The 21460-nt window shown below is 46.7% G+C and overlaps 1 protein-coding gene across 1 annotated transcript in view; it reads left to right on the plus strand.

Annotated features, from left to right (window-relative positions):
• USP43 (ubiquitin specific peptidase 43) overlaps positions 1-21460 on the plus strand; it is a 92377-nt gene that overhangs the window by 21297 nt on the left and 49620 nt on the right. Inside the window, exon 3 of the mRNA XM_060271792.1 lies at positions 17111-17217. Within this exon, the coding sequence (XP_060127775.1) occupies positions 17111-17217 (107 nt within the window). The remainder of the gene's footprint in view (positions 1-17110; positions 17218-21460) is intronic.

Below are 21460 nucleotides of genomic sequence, written 5' to 3' on the forward strand. Positions count from 1 at the left end.
CTAAAGGTTGCACACAGAAGGGCTGGCTATTTCCCCTACATGTACATTTATTCTGTGTACATTCCAGGATTTGCTGATAGTGGCAAAACGGGGATGTAGACTGCACTTAGGCAACACTCTCCAGAGGGCAATGGTAGCCTGTTCTACATGTTGGAGATAATAGCAGTGTCCTACCCTACAGGGTTATTGTAAAAATTAATGAGATAAAGGATGTAGAGTTGAATGGGCATTCAAAAATCCACCGTGTCAATGCCAAGTAGTTCTACCAAGTGCCACTATTACTGTAAGAATATCTTGCCTGATGGCAGTTTCTACAGCTAAGTGCTACATCTGTGAGCCTGGAAGAAACAGAACTTCAGAGCTGGGTGGAAGAGCAAGAAATATGCATGAACGTAGCCAGGATTTTTGTTTGGGGGAGCAGGACTTTTTTTAGGGGGCCAGAATCAATGTGATTGGTCAGCTAGTTAAGTATTTCAATTGTTTTACTTGATCTTGGGGGGCAGCCCCCCCTGCTACGCCCATGGTCCTAAGGTTCTCGTCTGGTACTGGAAGGAGATGTTGCAGATATTTGGGAGACTAGTACCAAGCTGCTGTTGCTGATGCAAATGTCTCTAACAACCATTCTTTAAATTTTCCGTGTCTGTAAATTGAATGAAAGACACACATATGCACATATAGGTTCTCTTTTGCATTTTTTTAAAGAAATATTACTTCAACAGCATTCCAGAGTGATACATTCCAGGCTAAAAAGAGAGTGTTCTTTGACATCAGATTATCTTCTCTTGACTTTTTCAAGTATGCAGTTGAATTTTTGAAGCGCATCATATAAATTATACTGTAACGAGGAGTATATTAGTCTGGTTCTCAGTTTATAGCGTGTCCTTGCAACTCTTACCCTCTTATCTGATCTCCACGTAAACAGCTTGTTTCCTCCCCCAGTATTCTAATACTACCCTTTTTTCATGCACTCCCTGGAATCTCCAAAGGATCTCCCCAGAGCAGCTCTATTGCCCATAGCTGCCAAGTTATCCCTTTTTTACAGGGATTTTCCCTTATGCTGAATAGGCTTCCTCGCGAGAAAAGTGAAAACTTGGCAGCTATGTCTATTGCCTGTCCCAGCACTAAGCATTACAGCGCTGTGATCAGAGATGAGCCCTTTGCCTGCTACCTGTGAGTAAAAGGGCAGCTGTGGAATGAGGGTGAGGAAGAAGGCTGCCTTTTACTTTAAGGAGCAGGCAGAGGGGCTTATCTCCAATCTCAGCACTGTGCTGCTTAGCACTAAGAAGGGAAGTAAATGATCCCTCTGGCTGCTCTTCAGAGAACTCAGGGAGTGGCAGAGGGATTCTATCTCTTGATCTCAGCACTGAGACTGGGAGATAAAGGACTCTTATCTTCGGACCAGATTGGGAGATGAAGCTGTGAGCCCTAGAGACTGGTAGGTTACTTCCCGCGTGTCTTTGTGGGCCAGATCTTGCCTGCGGATTAGCCACCCCTGACCTAGCACTATATTATATTTTCAGTTGGGGCTATCAGGGATGCTACAGAAGGAGGGGAAGAAATAATCAGATCAACCTTTATCATACAACACCCCTCATAAATATATTTATCCATCCTTGTTTTAATGCTAATCAGATGCATTTGTCTAGACGGCTTGTCTGCATTTGTGACAGGTGTCAAAGTATGATTGGCACCTACCCCTAGGCAAGGATGAGAAACCACCAAAAAAGCACAAGCTTCCCTCTTTCCTCTCCCCCTGGCAGGTGGCTTAGAACCTGCACCCCAGCTAGGTGAGGTTCCCCTTGGAATCTGCTAAGTATGCTAACAGGTTTGTTGCCGTGAGTCACTGCATGCAAGGGTAGACAAATCAATAGCCATAGGCACTAACTGCACAAAACCCAGCTTGAAAATATGCAACAAGAAACCAAGCATTGTAGTGGATGAGTGTGTGATAATGCCATCCTTCTTGCATTATGTGACAGTGACACAACACAGTGAAACTGTGGAAGTTGGAGCAATTAGCAAAGCAGATTGATCTGTTCAGATTGCAGTTCTCTATGCAGGAGTAAGCCCTGCTGAACCCAGTGGGGTTTACTTCTGAGTAGACATGTACAGGAATGCACTATTGTTTGCTTTTCTGGGATCTGCTCCAATTGTGATTTGCCCTGGTACTTCGATAGGAGGTGTACCAACTACTTGTCAAGGGAGAATCTAACAAACAACAACAACAACAACAAATTTATACCCCGCCCATCTGGCTGGGTTTCTTCGGCCACTCTGGGCTGCTCCCAACAGATTATTAAAAAACGATAAAACATCAATCCTTTTAAAAAAAACCCTATACAGGGCTGCCTTCAGGTGTCTTCTAAAAGTCAGGTAGTTGTTTATTTCCTTGACATCTGATGGGAGGGCGTTCCACAGGGCGGGTGCCACTACCGAGAAGGCCCTCTGCTTGGTTCTGAATGTTTCCCATGGCTGATGCCTCTTGCACTGGAGGTAGGGGTTCCATACTGATCCCAACGCTCTGGGTTTTCTTCTTTATAAATGGAAAGCAATATATAGCCTGCTGTTGTTGAAAGGCTTATGTGCCCTCATTTTAAGTAGAATTTGGAGCTTGAAACAGACTCTGTATCCCTCATCCCCTGTGTTGATGCTTAATTGAGACAGGGCCTTCTTAGTGGCAGTTCCTCATCTGTGGAGTGCCCTGAGTCTGTCTCCCTCATTGTTAACATTCATGAGGATAAAAAACTTTCCTGTTTACTCAGGCATTTGTTAGCTGTAATATACTGTTCCTAGCAATCTTGACTTTATTAGCTGTTGTGATATGTTTTTAGATGTTCTTAATGTTTTTTAAAAATACCTTTTATTTTAATTTTATTTTATATTCTGTTACTTTGCTACTTGACTGTTTGCCACCCTTTGGGTGGAAGGGCAGGAAACAGATTTTTAAAACCAACCAACAAACAAAAACACACTTCTGAACTCCTCGACAGCTCTTGTGCTCATGCCAACTGTCGCTGCCAGACATGAGCTTTTCTCAGATGTATTCATTTAACTTTAATTTATTTCATATTTATCCTACCCAACTTCAAACAAGTGATCCAGGGTGTGGGGTGCATCATAGAATCATAGAGTTGGAAGAGAACACAAGGGCCATCTAGTCCAACCCCCTGCCAAGCAGGAAACACCATCAAAGCATTCCTGAGATATAGAAAACCAAACTAACAATAATATAACAATTATTGTTATATTAAAACAACAGTAAAAAACAATTATAATAAAAGTACAAGAACAAAAAGAAATCAATGGGGACAATCTGCACCACTACAGATGGGTCCAGCACTCCTGGATTTTCCAGGGAAAGTCCTCTGCCCCAAGGCCCTGATTAGCTGTTACCAGTTACAGGTAGGTAGCCGTGTTGGTCTGAGTCGAAGCAAAATAAAAAAATTCCTTCAGTAGCACCTTAAAGACCAACTAAGTTTATATTTTGGTATGAGCTTTCGTGTGCATCTGAAGAAGTGTGCATGCACACGAAAGCTCATACCAAAATATAAACTTAGCTGTTACTAGTTAGTGTAAATAACCCTGGGTAATTCCTTTGACTCCCATTTGGCAGAAATAGCAGGAGTATGCTTCCCTTAGATATCTACTTAGGTAGTCGTACATGAGCAATGGTATACAGGGCTGCCTCGCTTAACGAATGCCCTGCTTAACAAAATTTCCGCTTAACGAAAGGTTTTTTCTAGCAGAGGTTGCCTCGCTAGACGAATTTGTTTTACGAAAAATTTGTCTAGCAAATCGCGGTTTCCCATAGGAATGCATTGAAATTCAATTAATGTGTTCCTATGGGCAAAAAAAAAAATCCCCCCCCCAAAATCAATGCATTCCTATGGGATTCGCTAGTCGAATTTTTCGTTATAAGAAAAGACCCGTGGAACGAATTAAATTTGTGTAGCGAGGCACCACTGTAGCCATTTTTAAATGTAAGCATTCTTAGTTGACTCTTGAAAACTGGTTTTCCTGGTAAAGGCGTCTCTTGGCACACAAAACTCTCTTATTGCTTGCTGCTTTATTTATTTATTAAATCTATCCTCCAATTGTGAGTCTAGAAACAACGAAGAAAGGGGGCTGACTTTTCAAACAATTCAAATTCAAACAATTTTCTGTATGGGCATTGCAAATATGAGAGAGAGAGAGAGAGAGAGAGAGAGAGAGAGAGAGAGAGAGAGAGAGAGAGAGAGAGTTACAGAGGAGGTGGGAGGATAACTGCTACCCCACATTGCCACAATAGCACTTCTGGGAGGGAATTGTATTGTGAGCAAACTCTACATTCTCTAGGAAGCTGCTGAATTTTTCCTAAAGAAAAAGGCATCTTCTGTGAGTAGCTACAGCCTCCCAGTGATGATATGCTTGGCTTTGATGCAGTTTCCCCCACAGAGAAACGTCTCCCCGTTAGGAAAACAATAATATCAGAAGAGGTGCTGAAGAACAAATCTGGTTTGGGATGTGAGCCAGAAACAAGAGGAAGGGGCCGTTGCCATGCCCCCCCCCCTAATGAGCTCCCATCGCGTAATAAGCCTGGATCTTGGCAATTCGTTTACATCTCCAACAAGATCCCGTATCGCTGTGTTTTGCTTTTACTAGCAATGTCAGGCTGGGCACATTGCACCTTCCGAGGCTGAACGCACTGTAATCCTACATGCTGAGATAAATGTTTGATTGTGCAGCCCTTATCTCTTGCTCTGCTGCTGGCTGTGATTTGCTCAGGTGGTTCCTTGGGGAAGACAGGGGCGTGTGATTCCTGGAGCACTGCAGGCATGTGCGTGAACACACACACTCTCTCTGCTGTCCTCCCACCCTAGATAGAGTGGCTTCTCAGCTGTGACAGAGCTCAGGCTTTTGGAGTTGCCTTTGAAGCACCTCTGGACACTCTTCTTCTTACAAGGTCTTTCCAGCTCAGGCTCTCGCAATCCCACCACACTGTGGTCTGATGGGCGGAGGTGGCATCCAAGGAACTCCTTTAGGTCCCCTGTATTGGGTTTTTTAATTTCAGGTAGAATGCTTAACCTTAGCCACTGTAGATACCTACAATCTGGCATGTTTTCACTTCCCTTTCATGGGACAAAGAGTGCATAGCTGTAACTAACAGAAACTCACAGGCTTTTGTCTGTCGCCCATTGAGGTACTCGTTGTCACTTGAGGCATTTTTTAAAATAAAAACAAAATAAAAATCATTTTATTAACTCATAGTAAAGATAGATGAGTAGATCAAGCCATCAAAAGAATGTAATTCTCTGCCAAGCCAGAGCTGTACTGACTATGTCATGTGCATTCTTAGCCTATGCTCTCTCTCCCACATGCATTCCCCCCCCCTGCATGTGTTCACACCTTTCTCTGTCTCCTTGCCATACATAGATGCTGTCTGTGTTTCTCTCTTACACACACACACACGGTACCCTACCAAGAGGAAATCACCTGCTTCTGTGCAAGATACACGAGGCTGCCTAGCAGCTGAAGCGAAAATTAATTGGCACTTATCTCAGTTTGAAAATGTGCCTTTTGTCAGAGCATGTGGCGAGCACTGAACTCCTTCTGCACAAAGCACTGTGTTTCCCTAATTGCCACTGGAGACTTCAGCCTCTGGGGAAGAAGCTCTTAGAACCTCATTTGACCACAAGTGGAGGGCTTTTGAGGGCGGGTGGGAAAGCTGGAGGGCAAATAGACATGAGGTCAATTTGAAGATTCCTGCGACTGTCAAATCTTAACAGTAGGACACCAGCCCTTAGCATACTGTATATTCCAGAGCAATAATTGGGATTGGGAAAGGTATTGTTACACGCCACCCCAATGACCATGGTGGTGGAAGATTCCAGGGATTCCAGGCACTTCCCCAGGTTTTGTGTTTCCTTTGGAACTGAGGCACAGCAGAGACCATGGTGTTTTTATGATCTGTGGTTTATTTTCACACATTTACAACCTAAGGCTGCGATGGAGGGGCTCACAGCATTAACACTCCAAGAGGGTCCTTGCGTCTCCCATGGCCACAGTCTTGGGTGCCAGCAGAAATCAGCCATGGCCCTCTGCCCCTCTGCTCCAGCTTGCTGCGTTTAACAGACTGCAACTTTCCCCTCACACCCCAGCCAAATGCAATTCTAAAAACAGCTCCTCTCCTTCCAACTCTAAAACTCTACTTCAGATGCTCTTGTGTTTCTAACTAATTCTGAGTTGAGGGTGGGGGCCCTGCCATTTGCCCTCTGGCACAGAGTCACTCCCCTTGTCCCCCTAAGGCAGTGTTTCTCAAACCTGTGTCCCCAGCTGTTGTTGGACTACATCTCCCAACATTCCTGACCACAGGGCCTGCTAACTAGGGCTGATGGCAGTTGTAGTCCAACAACATCTGGAGACCCAAGTTTGAGGAATACTGAAGGAAGACTTTAGTGGGCCATTTTGTCTATGGGGACATCCATCACCACATTGTCAGGACCCAGAAATATGGCAAGCCCCATGCTCTGTTCACACGTGTGTGTGTGTCTCCTTCTCTCATGCCTACTTCTCTGGCCGCGCCCTGGGTTCAGAAAGCACAGTTGCCTCAGCTGCATTTCCAAGAGAACTGCATTCAGCACTGGCCCACCCACGAGGCAAGGAGAGGCAACTGCCTCAGGCTGCAGGATTCACAGGGGCAGCAGATGTAGATCTTTATTCCCATCTTGTTCCTGATGTAGATCTTCACTCACCTCTTCTTCTGCGGTGGCGAGGGCCCCCACCATTTTTCTATTCATCTCAGGTGCCAAAATGCATTGGCCTGGCCCCCACCACATCATTCCTTCACATCCTTTAAATAGCCACCTCTACCCTGGGCAGATGGAAGAATTCATTAGCCATCACTGATCCTTCCCTTGGCCTGGTTGCATTGGCACTCTCACAATGTGCGGCTTATGCAGGGCTTCCTTTCCAAGCTGCTAATTCAGTCTCGGAGGAAGAAAGGGGGGCAGCTGAATCCACTTTCACACCCATGTGGATTCTTCAGTTGTAGAGTGGGAGCTCTGATTCCATGCAGTCACTCAGCAAGAGCTCCAGGGCTGGGGGAACCTTGAGATAAGCCTTTTGGAGTGTGTGTGTATATGTGTAAAAGCAGATGTGCTCAGCCTTTTAAAAGAAGCGGGGAGTGCTTGCGACTCTGAGGCCAACAGCTTAGGTAGTGAAACCACTGTGTAAGGCCAGCCCCCACCCCCAAAAAGGCTCCCCATCTGTTGGTAGCTTCACTACTCCAGTTCCCACCTCAGCCTTTTTATTTGGCTCCTTTTTATTGGGTCTCTTCCAATCCTACCTGGAGATGCTGGGGATTGAACCTGGGGCCGTCCACATTTAAAACATATGCTGTACCATTGAGCGATGACCGTTCCCCATGGATGGACCACACCAGGCAGACGAATTGCTTCGAGAAGGTGCTACACCTGATGGTGATGATGGGCGTAAGGTACCAGGAACAGGCTGCTTATGTTTATGTTTTTTTTAAAAAATAAGTATGGGCCAGATCTTAGTGTTTGTGTCTAATGGAGGGAGAGTTCAGTATATGTACCAACGTAAGCCTCTAAAAGGTAGCTTTCGATAGATACATGGACTGGAGAACCAACCACGGAATCTAGAGCATCCTGGGTTCTAGGTGTGACACACAGCTCAGGTCTGGCTATAATTCTGGTGTAATGAATAACATCATTTATAAAGAGTGATATTAAAAACTTGACACAGCTTAGGAACTTTAGACTGGAGGCAGCTTAGCAATGTTGGTGATCATTAAAGCAGCCACCCTGAGCCATTTCCAGGACTTGGGTGGTCCGCCTACCTGTTCAGCAACTCTGAACAAAAGTAGTTTTATCTAATAACTCTCTGCAGCTGTTTCTTTGTACAACAGGGGACCCAAGTTTGCGAGTTGTTGTTCTTTTTGCCAGCCAAAACATATGTGACCGAAATGGAGCAAGCTGTATGAATTTAAAAGACACCCAAGTCTTGAACTAAACCTCCCGTTAAAACTTTCGCTTAATATTTATTCTGTGCGCTTCTGCCCCTCTCTTTAAGTGGATGCCTATCTTGTTCTCTTGAAGCATGGTTTTTTACTCTCGGTGGCTCTTCATTTCTGTGAGAGCTGGGATCCTGGGCTGGCCACCTAGATTCTCTTAGAGTAGGGGTGAAAAACCTCATGTTGTTGGACTCTTGACTCCCCATCCAGTAATGAGGGATGATGGGAATTGTAGTCCAGCGACAATAGGGAATGCTGCAGGCTCTTCAGCCTTGTCGTTCTAGATTCTGATGGCTGAGAAGGAGCCACTGGTCCTTCCACCTAAAAGCGACCAGGTTAAGGCCAGGCATGTGGAAAAATCTCTGCTTTTCCAGATACTGTCCATTGCGCACAGTGACCTTCCTGATTCCACTGGCTCGGACAAGCCTCTGTCTTCCTGATTCCTGATTCCACTGGCTCGGACAAGCCTCTGTCTTGAGGGAAGTTCCCTGAATGGCATTGTGAAACCCATGACTGCACTTGTTCCACTCGCCTTTTTTCCTGGTTAGCACACAGCTTCCGCACTTTAGTAGGTGCTCGGAGATGTGCGTAGCCCTTGCGTGCTTTTTTTGTGGAGCCTTGGTGTGTTGTGTGCTAGGCAGTCCTGTTCAGGGAAGCTTTTAGTGTGTGACGTCATATTGTGCTTTTACTATTTTTTGTTGGGAGCTGCCCACAGTGGCTGGGGCAACCCAGTTAGATGGGTGGCATATAAATTATTATTATTATTATTATCTCGAACCTGAGGGAAAGGAGCTGTGGACTACTACTCAGGTGAGGTGGGTGGGGTTGCCCTGAATGCCCTGGGACATATGCGTACTCTTAGGTATTTGCACCCAGGAGTCATGGTGCATAGTGGTAGCTATCATGTTAGATTGAAAAGTTGAGAGAATTTGGCTAAAGACCACCTTAAAGTTCATCTTCAGTAAGAGTCATCATTCCAGGCCAGTAATCCCATGCAGATGCCAGCTAACATCAGCCCCACTACCTTGCTCCCACTGTGTGTGTTTGCACAAGCTCACATACACATGTAAAATGCAGGCAGGTGGGGGTGTTTGTGTTCAGCTGCAATGCGCCCAAATTACCTCTTGCTGTGTAGTAATTAGCTAGTATAACTGGCGTTATCAGCCTGGTTGTTAAAACCTGGATGGGCTGTAATTTGGTAAGCTGACTAATGCATCTTGCTGGCAGCAGCTGACATGCTGTTTTTGCACATACTTTGCGTTTATATTTATTTATTTGTATTCGAACGTAGAAGCCATTGTTTGGCCAAAGCAGCATGCGACGATTATAAAGTACAAGATGCGCAAATGTGTGTGATGCAGTGGTAAAACAGTAAACACAATAAATTTGAGCGGCATAAAATCGAGAGGCCGAAGCAGTTGGCATCAGCACTTAACCAACAATCTGGGCAAGGGAGCAAATCAGCCCATGATGCAGGCCTGTTAAAACAGGATGATCTCCACCAGTTTCTTGAAAATTGACAGAGAAGAAGCTCCCAAGGGCTGGTTGCCACAACTACGAAGGCCCTGTCCTGCATATGCAACTCCTGAGGACCTCCATGGGCAGGCGTAATCATACGGGAACAAGCAGCAGGGCCTGGGGAACCAGTAGCCCTCCAGATGTCACTGGACTCCAGCTCCCATCAGCCCCAGTCAGCATGGTCAATGGCCAAGGATGATGGGAGTTGTAGTCCAACAGCATATGTAAGGCACCTCTGTTTTAGAGCTTTAAAGGTGATAAGGAGCACTTTGGATGTGCACAGAAAAAAATGGCAGCCAGTGCTGCCCCCCCAGCAATGGCCTGCTAACATACCACCTGCGGTATCCAAATGCTTTTCAAAGGCAGCCGTGTGGAAAAAGTGTATAGCGATAGACTCCAAGGAACAGAATGATAATTGAAAGGCAAGGGGATAAACAATGTGCTGTTGTGCCGGAGTAGTAAGCCCGAAGGGCAGGGAGTTGCACAGGAAAGATGGTATCGTGATACCACACCTCACTTTGATGGGAACTCGCACACAGAGCTGTAGTAAAGATCAAGCTTGAAGATACATGCCTTCGGTCCTTTTTCCTGGAGGACTTTGACCATTTCAGGCAACAGCTTGTGGCGTACTAATGGATACTTGTCTCTCCACTCAGCCTGTGCCATCTGTTTCATCATTATAACAAATAGACTGTTTATTAGGTCTGGGTGATAGCTGGTTTTCAATATCACCAGCTAAACATTGCAATATAGTGACATATCACGATATCTGAAATAAGGAAGGCACCACTCAGAGGTGAGCAGGACAATGTCCGGGCAAATGCTACTACATAAGGGTGTAAAACTGATAAAGGATGATATTAATCATCAATCACCTCATGGACACTATCAGCAGCAGGCAAGCCAAAATGCATCCTAACAGGACTTTTTGGTTTTGGGCTTGGCTACCAAACGGTGGTATTCAGGGCAAGCCAGCGTACAGTGGTGAGTCATAGTGAATACAAATAATCTGGGACTGCCAGACTGCCAGAAGACCTGCTAGGCGACAGAAGCGGCAGCAGCCTGGTGACGGCAGAATCAACAATGGCAGGGAAAGGGCAGAACCAGTGGCAGCAGTGGCACAATAATCAGCAGCCTGCGAAGCTTTGTCGTGGTGGCGATTGTGCTGCCACCATGAGGCCTTGCAGGTTGTCACTGCTACTGACGAGACGTACCGCGGTCACGGTAAGCTGTTTCTGCCACTGCTGCTTCTCCACCCCCATATCAGGTTCCTGATCTGGATTGGTCCACCATGCTGGCTCTTGGTGGAAGAAAACTCTTGTGAGCCTTGTACTCAAAGGCAAATCATGTGATTAAAAGGTGTTATGTAGCTTGGCTCTGACTGTGACAGAGTAAACACAATAGGGAATGAGCAAGCCCCAGCCAAAGGAGCCTTCGGACCAAGATTTTGTTGACATCTATTAGTTGAGAAACCCAAGCAGGTAGACAGACCTGGAGACACACTGGGATCTGAGAAGGCTAGGCATCCTTTGTCTATTAGTGGCTGCATTTGAATGTTCAAACCTTTAATATTTAGGATCACCATAGCATGCAAAGCTGGTGGTTAAGTTTCTAAGACTGGGGCCATACCCAGCAGGCAAGATCAGGAGTAATTTTATTAAAGGGGGGACAAAACTAGGCTCATTTTCACCCAGGTCAAAGACCCAGTCTCTCTCTCTCTCTCTCTCTCTCTCTCTCTCTCTCTCTCTCTCTCTCTCTCTCTCTCTCTCTCTCTCACACACACACACACACACACACACACACACACACACCCCAGTGTATTTGCGTAAACACACACAGGCTGGTGCCCTTTTGGAGGCTTCACCCGGGGCAAAAAACCTGGCTACCCCCGAAGCTATGACTCTGATTAGAGGCTGTTTATTTGGAAGTAGAGGTGGCGCTGTGGGTTAAACCACTGAGCCTAGGGCTTGCTGATCAGAAGGTCGGTGGTTCGAATCCCCGCGACGGAGTGAGCTCCCATTGCTCGGTCCCAGCTCCTGCCAACCTAGCAGTTTGAAAGCACACCAAAAAGTGCAAGTAGATAAATAGGTACTGCTCCGGCGGGAAGGTAAACGGCGTTTCCGTGTGCTGCTCTGGTTCACCAGAAGCGGCTTAGTCATGCTGAGTACATGACCTGGAAGCTGTACGCTGGCTCCCTCGGCCAGTAAAGCGAGATGAGCGCTGCAACCCCAGAGTCGTCCGCGACTGGACCTAATGGGCAGGGGTCCCTTTACCTTTATTTGGAAGTAGAGTGACAAACAGGCAAGATGAAAGAAGTAATCGCAAAGTCAGAGGTGTACCTAGGGGTTGGCAAAACCAGTCTCTACCAGGGATGCACCTATCAGGTATTGGAGTCCTCCCATGAGTGCCCCCACTTGCTCAGAAACCCAGTCGCTGCTTTGCCCATAGAAGGAATCTCCAGCAAGAAAAGCTACTCCTGCTGCAGGAGGAGCGGAAAGTGGCCATTGGAGTGGCTTCCAGGCAGAGAGCTAGATCCAGCCCTGAAGAGGCATGTTCCTCCTGTCCAGGCAACCTTGCCTTGCTTCTCAGATTTCCCCCCTGGGAGTCTGTGTCCCACCAATATAGCTCCTTGCTGGAGGTGCAAGGGACCCTAGGTACACCTCTGCACAAAGTATTAGAGCTGACTTAAACTGCCTTAAGCTAAAAAAGGTGTTATGCAATTTCAAGAAGGAAAGGACAATCCGTCTTGTTCCTGGAATGGAACAATTGTTATGGGCCCGCGGCCAGGCAGTAACCCAAGCCCTTCTCACCTACGCACCTGTAGCTTGGTTGCATTGGATGTGGGTCAAGCTGACGGGAAGACAAAGCCCCCTTTGAAAGGGAGCAAACACAAAGTGGCATTCAGCAGTGACCTCCCGTAATTGTGTAATTTTGGGCTCATCTTGGCTAAACTCCCAAAGGTTGTTTTGGAGATTGTATCTAGAGGCAAAGCTTTGTTGAGCATACAGAAGTCAGTTTCATAAGGTGTCACCAGCCACCCAAAGTTATATTTAAGCAATAAAATGAAGCAAGACATAACTGCCCCGTTGTATAATTCAATAGGGGCAGTTATATAAAAGTTATATTTAAGCAATAAAATGAAGCAAGACATAACTGCCCCGTTGTATAATTCAATAGACTTAATTCAATAGGGGATATACGCAATTAAGGGTCTCAGTAAGTGACAGGAGCGAGCCAGCAGGAAACCACATTGAGCAAACGGGAGTCAACTCTTTACTAGAAAAAGAAAGAAAGAAAAGCATTTGCACAGGATGTCAGGCCTACTGAGCAGAGCAACTCTTCTCTGGCAGGTCTTGTCCCCATGAAGCAGTTGCGGAGACTGAAGGTCCCCACCTCCCCACAGCTGCCTAAGTCCCCTTCTTTCCAGGGTTTCCCCAAGCAATCTGACACCGTGCCTTCATGGAGCTAACTTCTCCTCTGCCCTCTTTATGCCTCTCCTGGTTCTGGGAGACCATGGGGGAGGGGAGGTTGTTGCAGCAGGCGAGGGAGACACCTGTGTATCTTCAATAGCCAGGTTCATCTCTGCCTCCTCTCCTATTTGAGCTTTTGTCTCTGATTCTGGACTTTTCTTTGCAACAGCCTCTCCCTCCCTCTCTAAGCCTTGTTACATCTTCAGCTTCAGACAGCTTCTCCCAGTCTTCACCCTCTGACCACTCATGGTTATCCTACTACCAGTCCCCTGGCTCTGAGCCTTCTTCCCTTGAGGGTTTCCCAGCTGGTTCCTCCAATCAGTCTGTGGCAGAAAGTGTCTATTCCCTGGTCGGAAGGGAACACTTTAAGGTGCGGAAATCCTCCGCATTCAGCCGTGTGAGAAATCCCAATTTGCAGTCTGGAGTGGTACACCCTGGCTTGACATAGTCAGAACTAGGGAAAATGTATCAAATTCAGCTGCAAAACTGAAGCCATGTCCAGATATTGTGAAGTTCCAGATCCTGCCAGAAAAGTATTATGTATTAAACACTGACTCGGTATGAGGCAGTTTCCTACGTTGCTATGAATGGGGAGGGACGAGAAAAGAAATAATCTCAGGCAGCAGTATTTTAAATTATAGTTCTTATAATGACCAGCTGGGGTGGAAGCAATTCAGGAAGTCTGCCGGAACAGCTGCTGTTAGGCAACAGCTGACAGAGAGCTAAGGCCAGCTGATATCTCAACGGAAGTGACAAAGCTCCTCTGTGTGCTTACCGACCTGGACTTTAAAAAAGTGGGACATTATTTGCTTTCTGTTCAGGCGCCAGGGTGTTCCTGTTTTTGAGTCATCCCTGGAGTGACAGCACTCTCTGGTTCTGAGGTGACCGTTGTAGAAGACGCCTCTTGGGTAGATGTCAGTACGACTTGCCTCTCTGCAGCATAAGGTCTTCTGGATGCTGTAGTGACCCATGTGGTGGTGGAGCTGCCATCTGAACGCTGGCATTGTTGCAGCTTAGCTGGATGGGGCAGGATGGCGGTGGGGTTGGGTGTGTGGGCATGTGAGCTTTGTTGGCACATCTGCAGAGCTCCAAACGTGCTCCACCCAAATAAGCGTTAAACAATGCTGGTGTCGGGAGGGTGGCTACGCCCACCCTATATAGCACATTGTCTCCTGTGGCTGCCACACTCAGCCAAGTTTCATCTCTTGAATTCTCCCCTAGGAGAAAGTTATTCTTATGGAATGTGGGCCACACAGACAGGCTAAACCAGGCATCCCCAAACTGCGGCTCTCCAGATGTTTTGGCCTACAACTCCCATGATCCCTAGCTAACAGGACCAGTGGTCAGGAATGATGGGAATTGCAGGCCAAAACATCTGGAGGGCCGAAGTTTGGGGATGCCTGAGCTAAACTCTTCTGTGACCCTTTAGGAGTGCTGGTGGTCAGATGCATCCTGGTGTTCTAATGGTTATGCAGAAGTGGGAATTGTCTACTATTAAAGGTGCAGGACCTGTGTCCTCTTTTGCCTCTGATGACTGGAGGTGGTGAGAAGCAAAGGCAGCTTTAGTTCTCTGCTGTTTGTGGCAGCTGCTTGATGGCTGAGGCTGATTCCACAGCACAGGAATGCCAAAGCTTAAGGACTTGATAAAATGGAGGGATGGAATAGCCATCTTCACCTCTCCCCACCTCAACAAATGACAGCCCAGGAAAAAATGTAACGCTGCTGTTCCAGCTGATCCCATAATTAGAGGTAACAATATAGATCATTAGGCCTGTTGTTTGATTCCTTTAAAAAGCACGAAGTGAGGAGAATCTTAAAGGATCTTGGTACATAACAACACCCTTTAGGCCAGGCACCCCCAAACTTCGGCCCTCCAGATGTTTTGGACTACAATTCCCATCATCCCTGACCACTGGTCCTATTAGCTAGGGATCATGGGAGTTGTAGGCCAAAACATCTGGAGGGCCGCAGTTTGGGGATGCCTGCTTTAGAGTATGGCACCTTGCACTTTAATTCTCCTTATAGTCCCCTCTACTCAGGTCTCATCATGAGCACAGAACCAATATTAGGTCAACATTGTCCAAGCTACCAACCTTCTGAGAAGCCTTTCCACAGTGAGATGCATCTAGAGCAGGCATCCCCAAACTTGTCCCTCCAGATGTTTTGGACTACAACTCCCATCATCCCTAGCTAACAGGACCAGTGGTCAGGGATGCTGGGAACTGTAGTCCCAAAACATCTGGAGGGCCTAGTTTGGGGATGCCTGATCTAGAGGGACCCTTCGCATTGCAGAAAGTGTGAAGTGCAGTCGAGAATCATACTATTCTCATGGGCCTCATTGTTTACTTGCATGAATTTTACTCTGCAGCACTCCCAACACTCTCTTCTGCTTCTTTGCATGGCAAGGGGGACTTGATAGGAGCAAAAGATCTTTCAAATATATTGTCCAGAATTGTGAACTTTTGCTTGGAGGATTCCCTAATAACAATCTTCCAAAGAACATAACCATTAGGTTTTTCTTTAATTTTTAAAAATGTTTACTTCACTTTATCAATAATAAAAAACTCATCTTGTGTGGCTAACAGCATGATTTGAAAGATGACAAAGCATTCATTAAAATACAGAATAGATAACTGAGTTCTTGCAGTTCTCTTTGAGCCCAATGTGTCACCATGTTAGGAGATCAACTCCCATTTTAGGGAAATCTCCTTGCTTCTTAGAGTCTGGGAGCTATTACCCTCCTATTCTGTTGTTCTTCCTTGCGTATCAAGAGAAATTCTCTCCTTTGCTTTCATCAAGGGGAAAAAAACCACACTTTTCCAGACAGGGCAAATGGTTTGATTAATAGCATCATGAATTCTTTTCCTTCCATCCTGCTACGTTTGAGAAATCCATTAAAATGTTAAATCTCCTTTGTCTTAATAGGAGGGGGCAGGTTGGGCAGCGTTGCTTCCTGAGCCGTGAGGTCACTGAGGCCCAATTCAGATTACTATTACAGCCCAGGAGCGGCTGCTGAAAAAGCCTGCTTGCATGCTCAGAGCCCCGTGTCACAGCAAGCGGCAACCATGCAGATCTCCCAGATTGTACAGTGACTTCTCATGCTGTAGCACTTAGATTAGTGTGTTTGTGTAAGCCCCAGGCCAGAAGTGTCACTGGCATATGCTTTCATTGCAAAATGGAGCCTTGACTAGGCAGAAGCAGTTTGTGGGAAGCAATAGCCGCAGAGCAATGGTAATGTAGCGAGGGTGGGGGACCTGTTCTTCCATCAGCTAGTGGCCAATGGTTGATGGGGAATGTTGGTCCATCCGCATAGAAGGCTATAATACAAGATTCCACGGACTGGTCCTGGACTCAGGTGGCAAAAGTTGCTTGCACGCCTCGGATTAGTATATATTCTACTAAGAATAAGACTTGACCAGGTGTCCTTTTCTAGTCCCTAGGGAGAGCAACCTGCCTGCTTTATTTGCAGATGGTTTTTTCATTCCTTTGTTATCACACTGCATGCAACAAAATGTGTTTGTCCTGTTCTGGGACTGGTAGGTGCTTGTTCAGCCTGCTTTCCCCTGATTTAATGAGGAGAGAGTGAAAGATTCTCAAACACCCTGAAGCTGGTAATTGAGCTTTTGCACCCTCTTCTCTCATCCAAACAACTTCACAGAGCAGGACAAAAAAAATGTGGATGTTTATGAAAACCCATCAAAACAGAACCCTGCCAGAATTCTTTTTTTCCCTTTATTTGAACGCCTGTTAGTAAACATGGTCACCTAACCAACACTCTCTATCCCCCCTTTTAGACGTGATTTTGCTGCTGAAAGGGAGTGGGAGATGTGAAAAAGTGAGAGAAATGTGGTGGTGATGGAAGGGGAGGGAGAGAAGGTGGGAGGAAAGCAGGGACAATGCGCTGGAAGAACCCACATTTTAAAACGGTGTTAAGAAGGCAGAAGCATGATGGTGGATTTGGCTGAGCGTCCATTGGGAGAATGTTTGTTTTGGGAGGTGTTTCCAGCGGCAGGTGGAATGTCGGGAGTTGTAGTCCGACAAGTTCTGGAGGGGGTGGGCAGGCTCCCCAGTCCTGTAACTCAACCTTGCTCTCTTGTTTTCTCTGCAGCTTCCATCTGGGCAGGAAGAGGGCTCCGCCAATGCGAGTGCTCAGCCAACTGCCCAGCCGCTAAAGGGCCAGAGCTTTGTGCAGAACCACTTCCAGGCACAATACAGGTAAAAAGGGACCAAGTGCTACACATTGCATTCCGGCATTTTGTTACTTCCAAAAATGGCCAAGAATTGGGTGCAAAGCCATGTTTCAGAGCACCTCCAAGGCAGAACATGTGGGAGATGCTGCAGGCAGGCCAAAGTCCTGGAGGACCTGAGTTTAAGCTAAGGAGCATAATAGCTGACTAGCAGAAAGTGCAGGGTGAGTGAGAAACAGTGATTTAGCTTGGACATACCAGATCTGGCTTGCCTCCTTCTCAGCTGCTTGCAGCAGCAACTGTGACAGTGTAAGGTAAAGGTAAAGGGACCCCTGACCATTAGGTCCAGTCGTGACCGACTCTGGGGTTGTGGCGCTCATCTCGTGTTATTGGCTGAGGGAGCCGGCGTACAGCTTCCAGGTCATGTGGCCAGCATGACAAAGCCGCTTCTGGCGAACCAGAGCAGCACACGGAAACGCCGTTTACCTTCCCGCCAGAGTGCTACCTATTTATCTACTTGCACTTGACGTGCTTTTGAACTGCTAGGTTGGCAGGAGCTGGGACTGAGCAACAGTAGCTCACCCCGTTGCAGGGATTCAAACCGCTGACCTTCTGATCGCCAAGCCCTAGGCTCAGTGGTTTAGATCACAGTGCCACCCGCAGTGTAGCACTCACAAATACTGCCTCAGTGGGTTAGTTTTGGAGATAATCAGGTGACTGATTCTGAACTCCCTGCAACATTGTGGTATTACTCTCTTCCTTTGTCTGTCTGGGCTGCACAAAAAATTGTAGGGACATGATTGGACTGCAGGTCGTGACTTCAACAGCAAGTATCCCCCTTTCAGAAGAAGTGCCCCCCCTTTCCTTACACCACCCCAGTGCAGACGGAGAGGCTGGTGAAGTGTGGAATGGAACAGAATGTGGCACAGCTCTGTCCCTCTTTGCGTGGCCAGGGGTGACTCCCCTTAGCACAATCTTGCAAGCCTAGCAGCTCCCGACTTTTTCAGCCACCCTGAGCTGGATGCAGGCTGAGGGAACCATTGCAGCCATGCTTCCCTTAGAATGCACGCACAGGCAGAAGGCTCCTCCAGCTGACACTGCTGTTTTGCGTCTCTGGCGGTGGGATGAAAGAGCTGGGAGCGGAGTGAAGTTTGAAGCTCCCAGCGTGAGGCTGCTCTCGAAGATAAGGCATTAATGCCTAGCGCTTGCCAGAGCTTTCCATTGTAAGTCTCCCCCCCCCACTCACATGACCCTGCTGTGTGCACTGAATCCAGGGTGCACTAGGCCACAGCAGGAGCAGGGACACAGCAGCCAAGGAGGCAGACGAGGCTGGCTCCCACGTTTGTCTTCCAATCATCAGAATTGAGTGGAAGCCAGTGCTGGACTTGCCTCCACCTTTCCCAGTGTTTCAAGGGCAATGGCATCTCTTTCCCAAAGAAGGGTTGTGAGAACGGAAGGAGAACATGTGGATGTGTTAGCTGAGCAGGCTGCCATCCTTCTGATTCTATTGTTGAAGTAACAGGTGCCACTCGGTCCCAAAACGTAGCACATTTGTAGGGGTTTCTTCCCATTTCACATGCTCAGTCCCTTCCTCTGGGTTCTGCGCAGCAGGTGTCCTGTGGGCAACTTTCACATCGGTGCTTCCCCCTACAACTAGCCAGCCAAAGGGGCATTATAGTAGTTGGGACGAGGAGGGGGCCACACACTCTGCTTCTTATATGGGTGGCTAAAAGGAGCAAGGATTTGCAATCAGGTTTTTCTTCTTCTGACCTGCAAATAAAATCTAAATCTGAGCTTTTCCTTTGAGAAATGCAGTGCCTCATCCTTCCCCCCATGTGATCTTTCCATCTTCTTCTTGAGAAGGGATGGCAAGGAACCTGAAGGCACAGGGCTTCTGGATCACTTCTAGAGGATTAGAGGTCTTTGGCATGTGTGCACTTGTTAATCTTTAAGGCACCACAACACCCATTGTTGTTGTTGTTGCTGCTGTTTCTACTCTGAAGGGCAGCTTACCGGAAACAAAACACCAAGCCCTTGAATCTGGAATTCTAGCCAACTCAGTCTTACACTGTGAACTTGACTTGCTTCAGAAACTTGGGCTCAAATTGGATTAGCAATATTATTCCCACTGCTGTTGCCCAGATGCCCGGTCAGGCCAGCAGAGGTCCTGCAAGCAAGGTACATATCTCTGAATTTACATAATATCCAGGAGCAGGTTCTGAATTTCTGAGTGTTTATTAAGAAATTTGGAGACACAGTTGCAACAGACATTTCAGTCACACTCATGCTTTCCTTTATCGTGTGGCTGCTGAACATGCATAGGTTTGGAGGTAACAAATTCTGTCCCTGATCGACACACATTCATTCAAGGAGAGCCCTGTCTATATTGCTTCTTCTGACCTGTGCACGTTCTGCAGTCATGGATCCTTGAACAGGTATATTGTGGCGGACTCCAAATGTGATAGTTGCTAAATTTGAATTTGACTTTGCCCTGTTACAAACTACAGGTGGAATTAAGCATTGTGCTCCTCCTTAGCATTGTGCTAATATGATCATTCCATCAGTGTGAGCATTTCTGCTTCTCCAATGGAATGATTTCACACACACACCCTGGAGCTGATCTCTTAACCCTCCAGAGTGGATTTCAGGTGGAGAGGAGGAATCCACATTGTACTGGTGGGTGTCTTTGCACTGGTTTCTGCCCCTCTGTTTTTCTGGGTAGTATTCAGAAAAGCAAAAGTTCACAAAAAATGTTGAATAAGTCAAGACAGAACAGAGATAGGAAGAATTGTTTTGCTGCTTTACCTCTAAGCTGCTGAGTAGGTTTTTCCATAAGAGGAACTGAGCTAAATCAGACCAAAGGTTCATCTACTCTAGTAACCCACTTCTCACAATGATGAACGAGATGCCTCTGGGACGCCCACCAGTTGGGCATTGTGCGCAGTAAGCTTCACCTGCTTCTGGTCCCTTGCAGTTGGCATTCAGTGATACTCTGTCTCTGAATGCAGAAGTTCCATAAAATTATTATTGCTCCTATCCACTGATAATTATTGAATTCATTCATGAATTTATTTAATTTTTAAAAGCCATCTACAAGATGAATAGAGAACCTAGTGCCCTCTCAATGTTGTTGGACTCCAACTCACATCAAGCCCAACCCATCTGGCCAATGGTTAGGGATGATGGAAGCTGTAGTCGAACAACATCTGGAGTGCTACAGGTTCCCCATCCCTGATCTAGCCTGTTGCACTCGCCAGTTGCATGGCCACACAGTCTTTATTTTTGCATTGTGTGAAGAAGCACTTTCACTTGTGTATCCTGGTTATCTCTCATGCTTTTCTGTGTTTGCTTGTTAAGCCTATTTGTTCTGCAGCACATAGAATTCTATGTGTTTGGATATTTTCTTGCCAACAAAACCCCATTGTTTCCTGGAGAATTGGACATACACACCCAGCCTTTATTTGGAGAGACTCCAGTCTTTATTGATAAGGTAGGAAGAGAAACAATAAAGTGGGTGGCGCTGTGGTCTAAACCACTGAGCCTAGGGCTTGCCAATCAGAAGGTTGGTGGTTTGAATCCCTGCGACGGGGTGAGCTCCCATTCCTCAGTCCCAGCTCCTGCCCACCTAGCAGTTTGAAAGCATGTCAAAGTGCAAGTAGATAAATAGGTACTGCTCTGGTGAGAAGGTAAACAGCGTTTCCGTGCGCTGCTCTGGTTCAACAGAAGCGGCTTAGTCAGTGCTGGCCACATGACCTGGAAGTTGTACGCCGGCTTCCTCGGCTAGTAAAGCGAGATGAGCGCTGCAACCCCAGAGTCGTCTGTGACTGGACCTAACGGTCAGGGGTACCTTTACCATTAGGAAGAGAAACAGCTATGATGCTGATATCTAGTACCTGCGATAGGATCAACAGCTGCTTTCACATCATGATCAAAACTGGAGCAGCTGCTGTTAGCTAGCACCACAGATCTTCAGGCCAGTATTTCCCTTTGGGTATTGTTTCGTGCTGTCAGAGCTTGTGTGAAAATATGGAAACATATCCTGGCTTGGCTCCAGTTTTATGAGTTTTGAAGTGCATCAGCTGGGCTTTTGGGTCCATAGAATAAGGCTTGATCATCCCTATTCCCAAACCACATCTGCTTTGCTTTGTTATACTGTATTTGGAGAACAGAAGAGGTGCCTTGAAACAACCAGCAAGCAGAAAGTGGGTTTTGGAAAGGTTAAGAGCCCTTTGAGATGAGTTGTGCTTAGAAAATAAGGAAATCTCAGATGC

Source organism: Zootoca vivipara, chromosome 2 (assembly GCF_963506605.1).
Source record: "Zootoca vivipara chromosome 2, rZooViv1.1, whole genome shotgun sequence".
Taxonomy (NCBI): domain Eukaryota; kingdom Metazoa; phylum Chordata; class Lepidosauria; order Squamata; family Lacertidae; genus Zootoca; species Zootoca vivipara.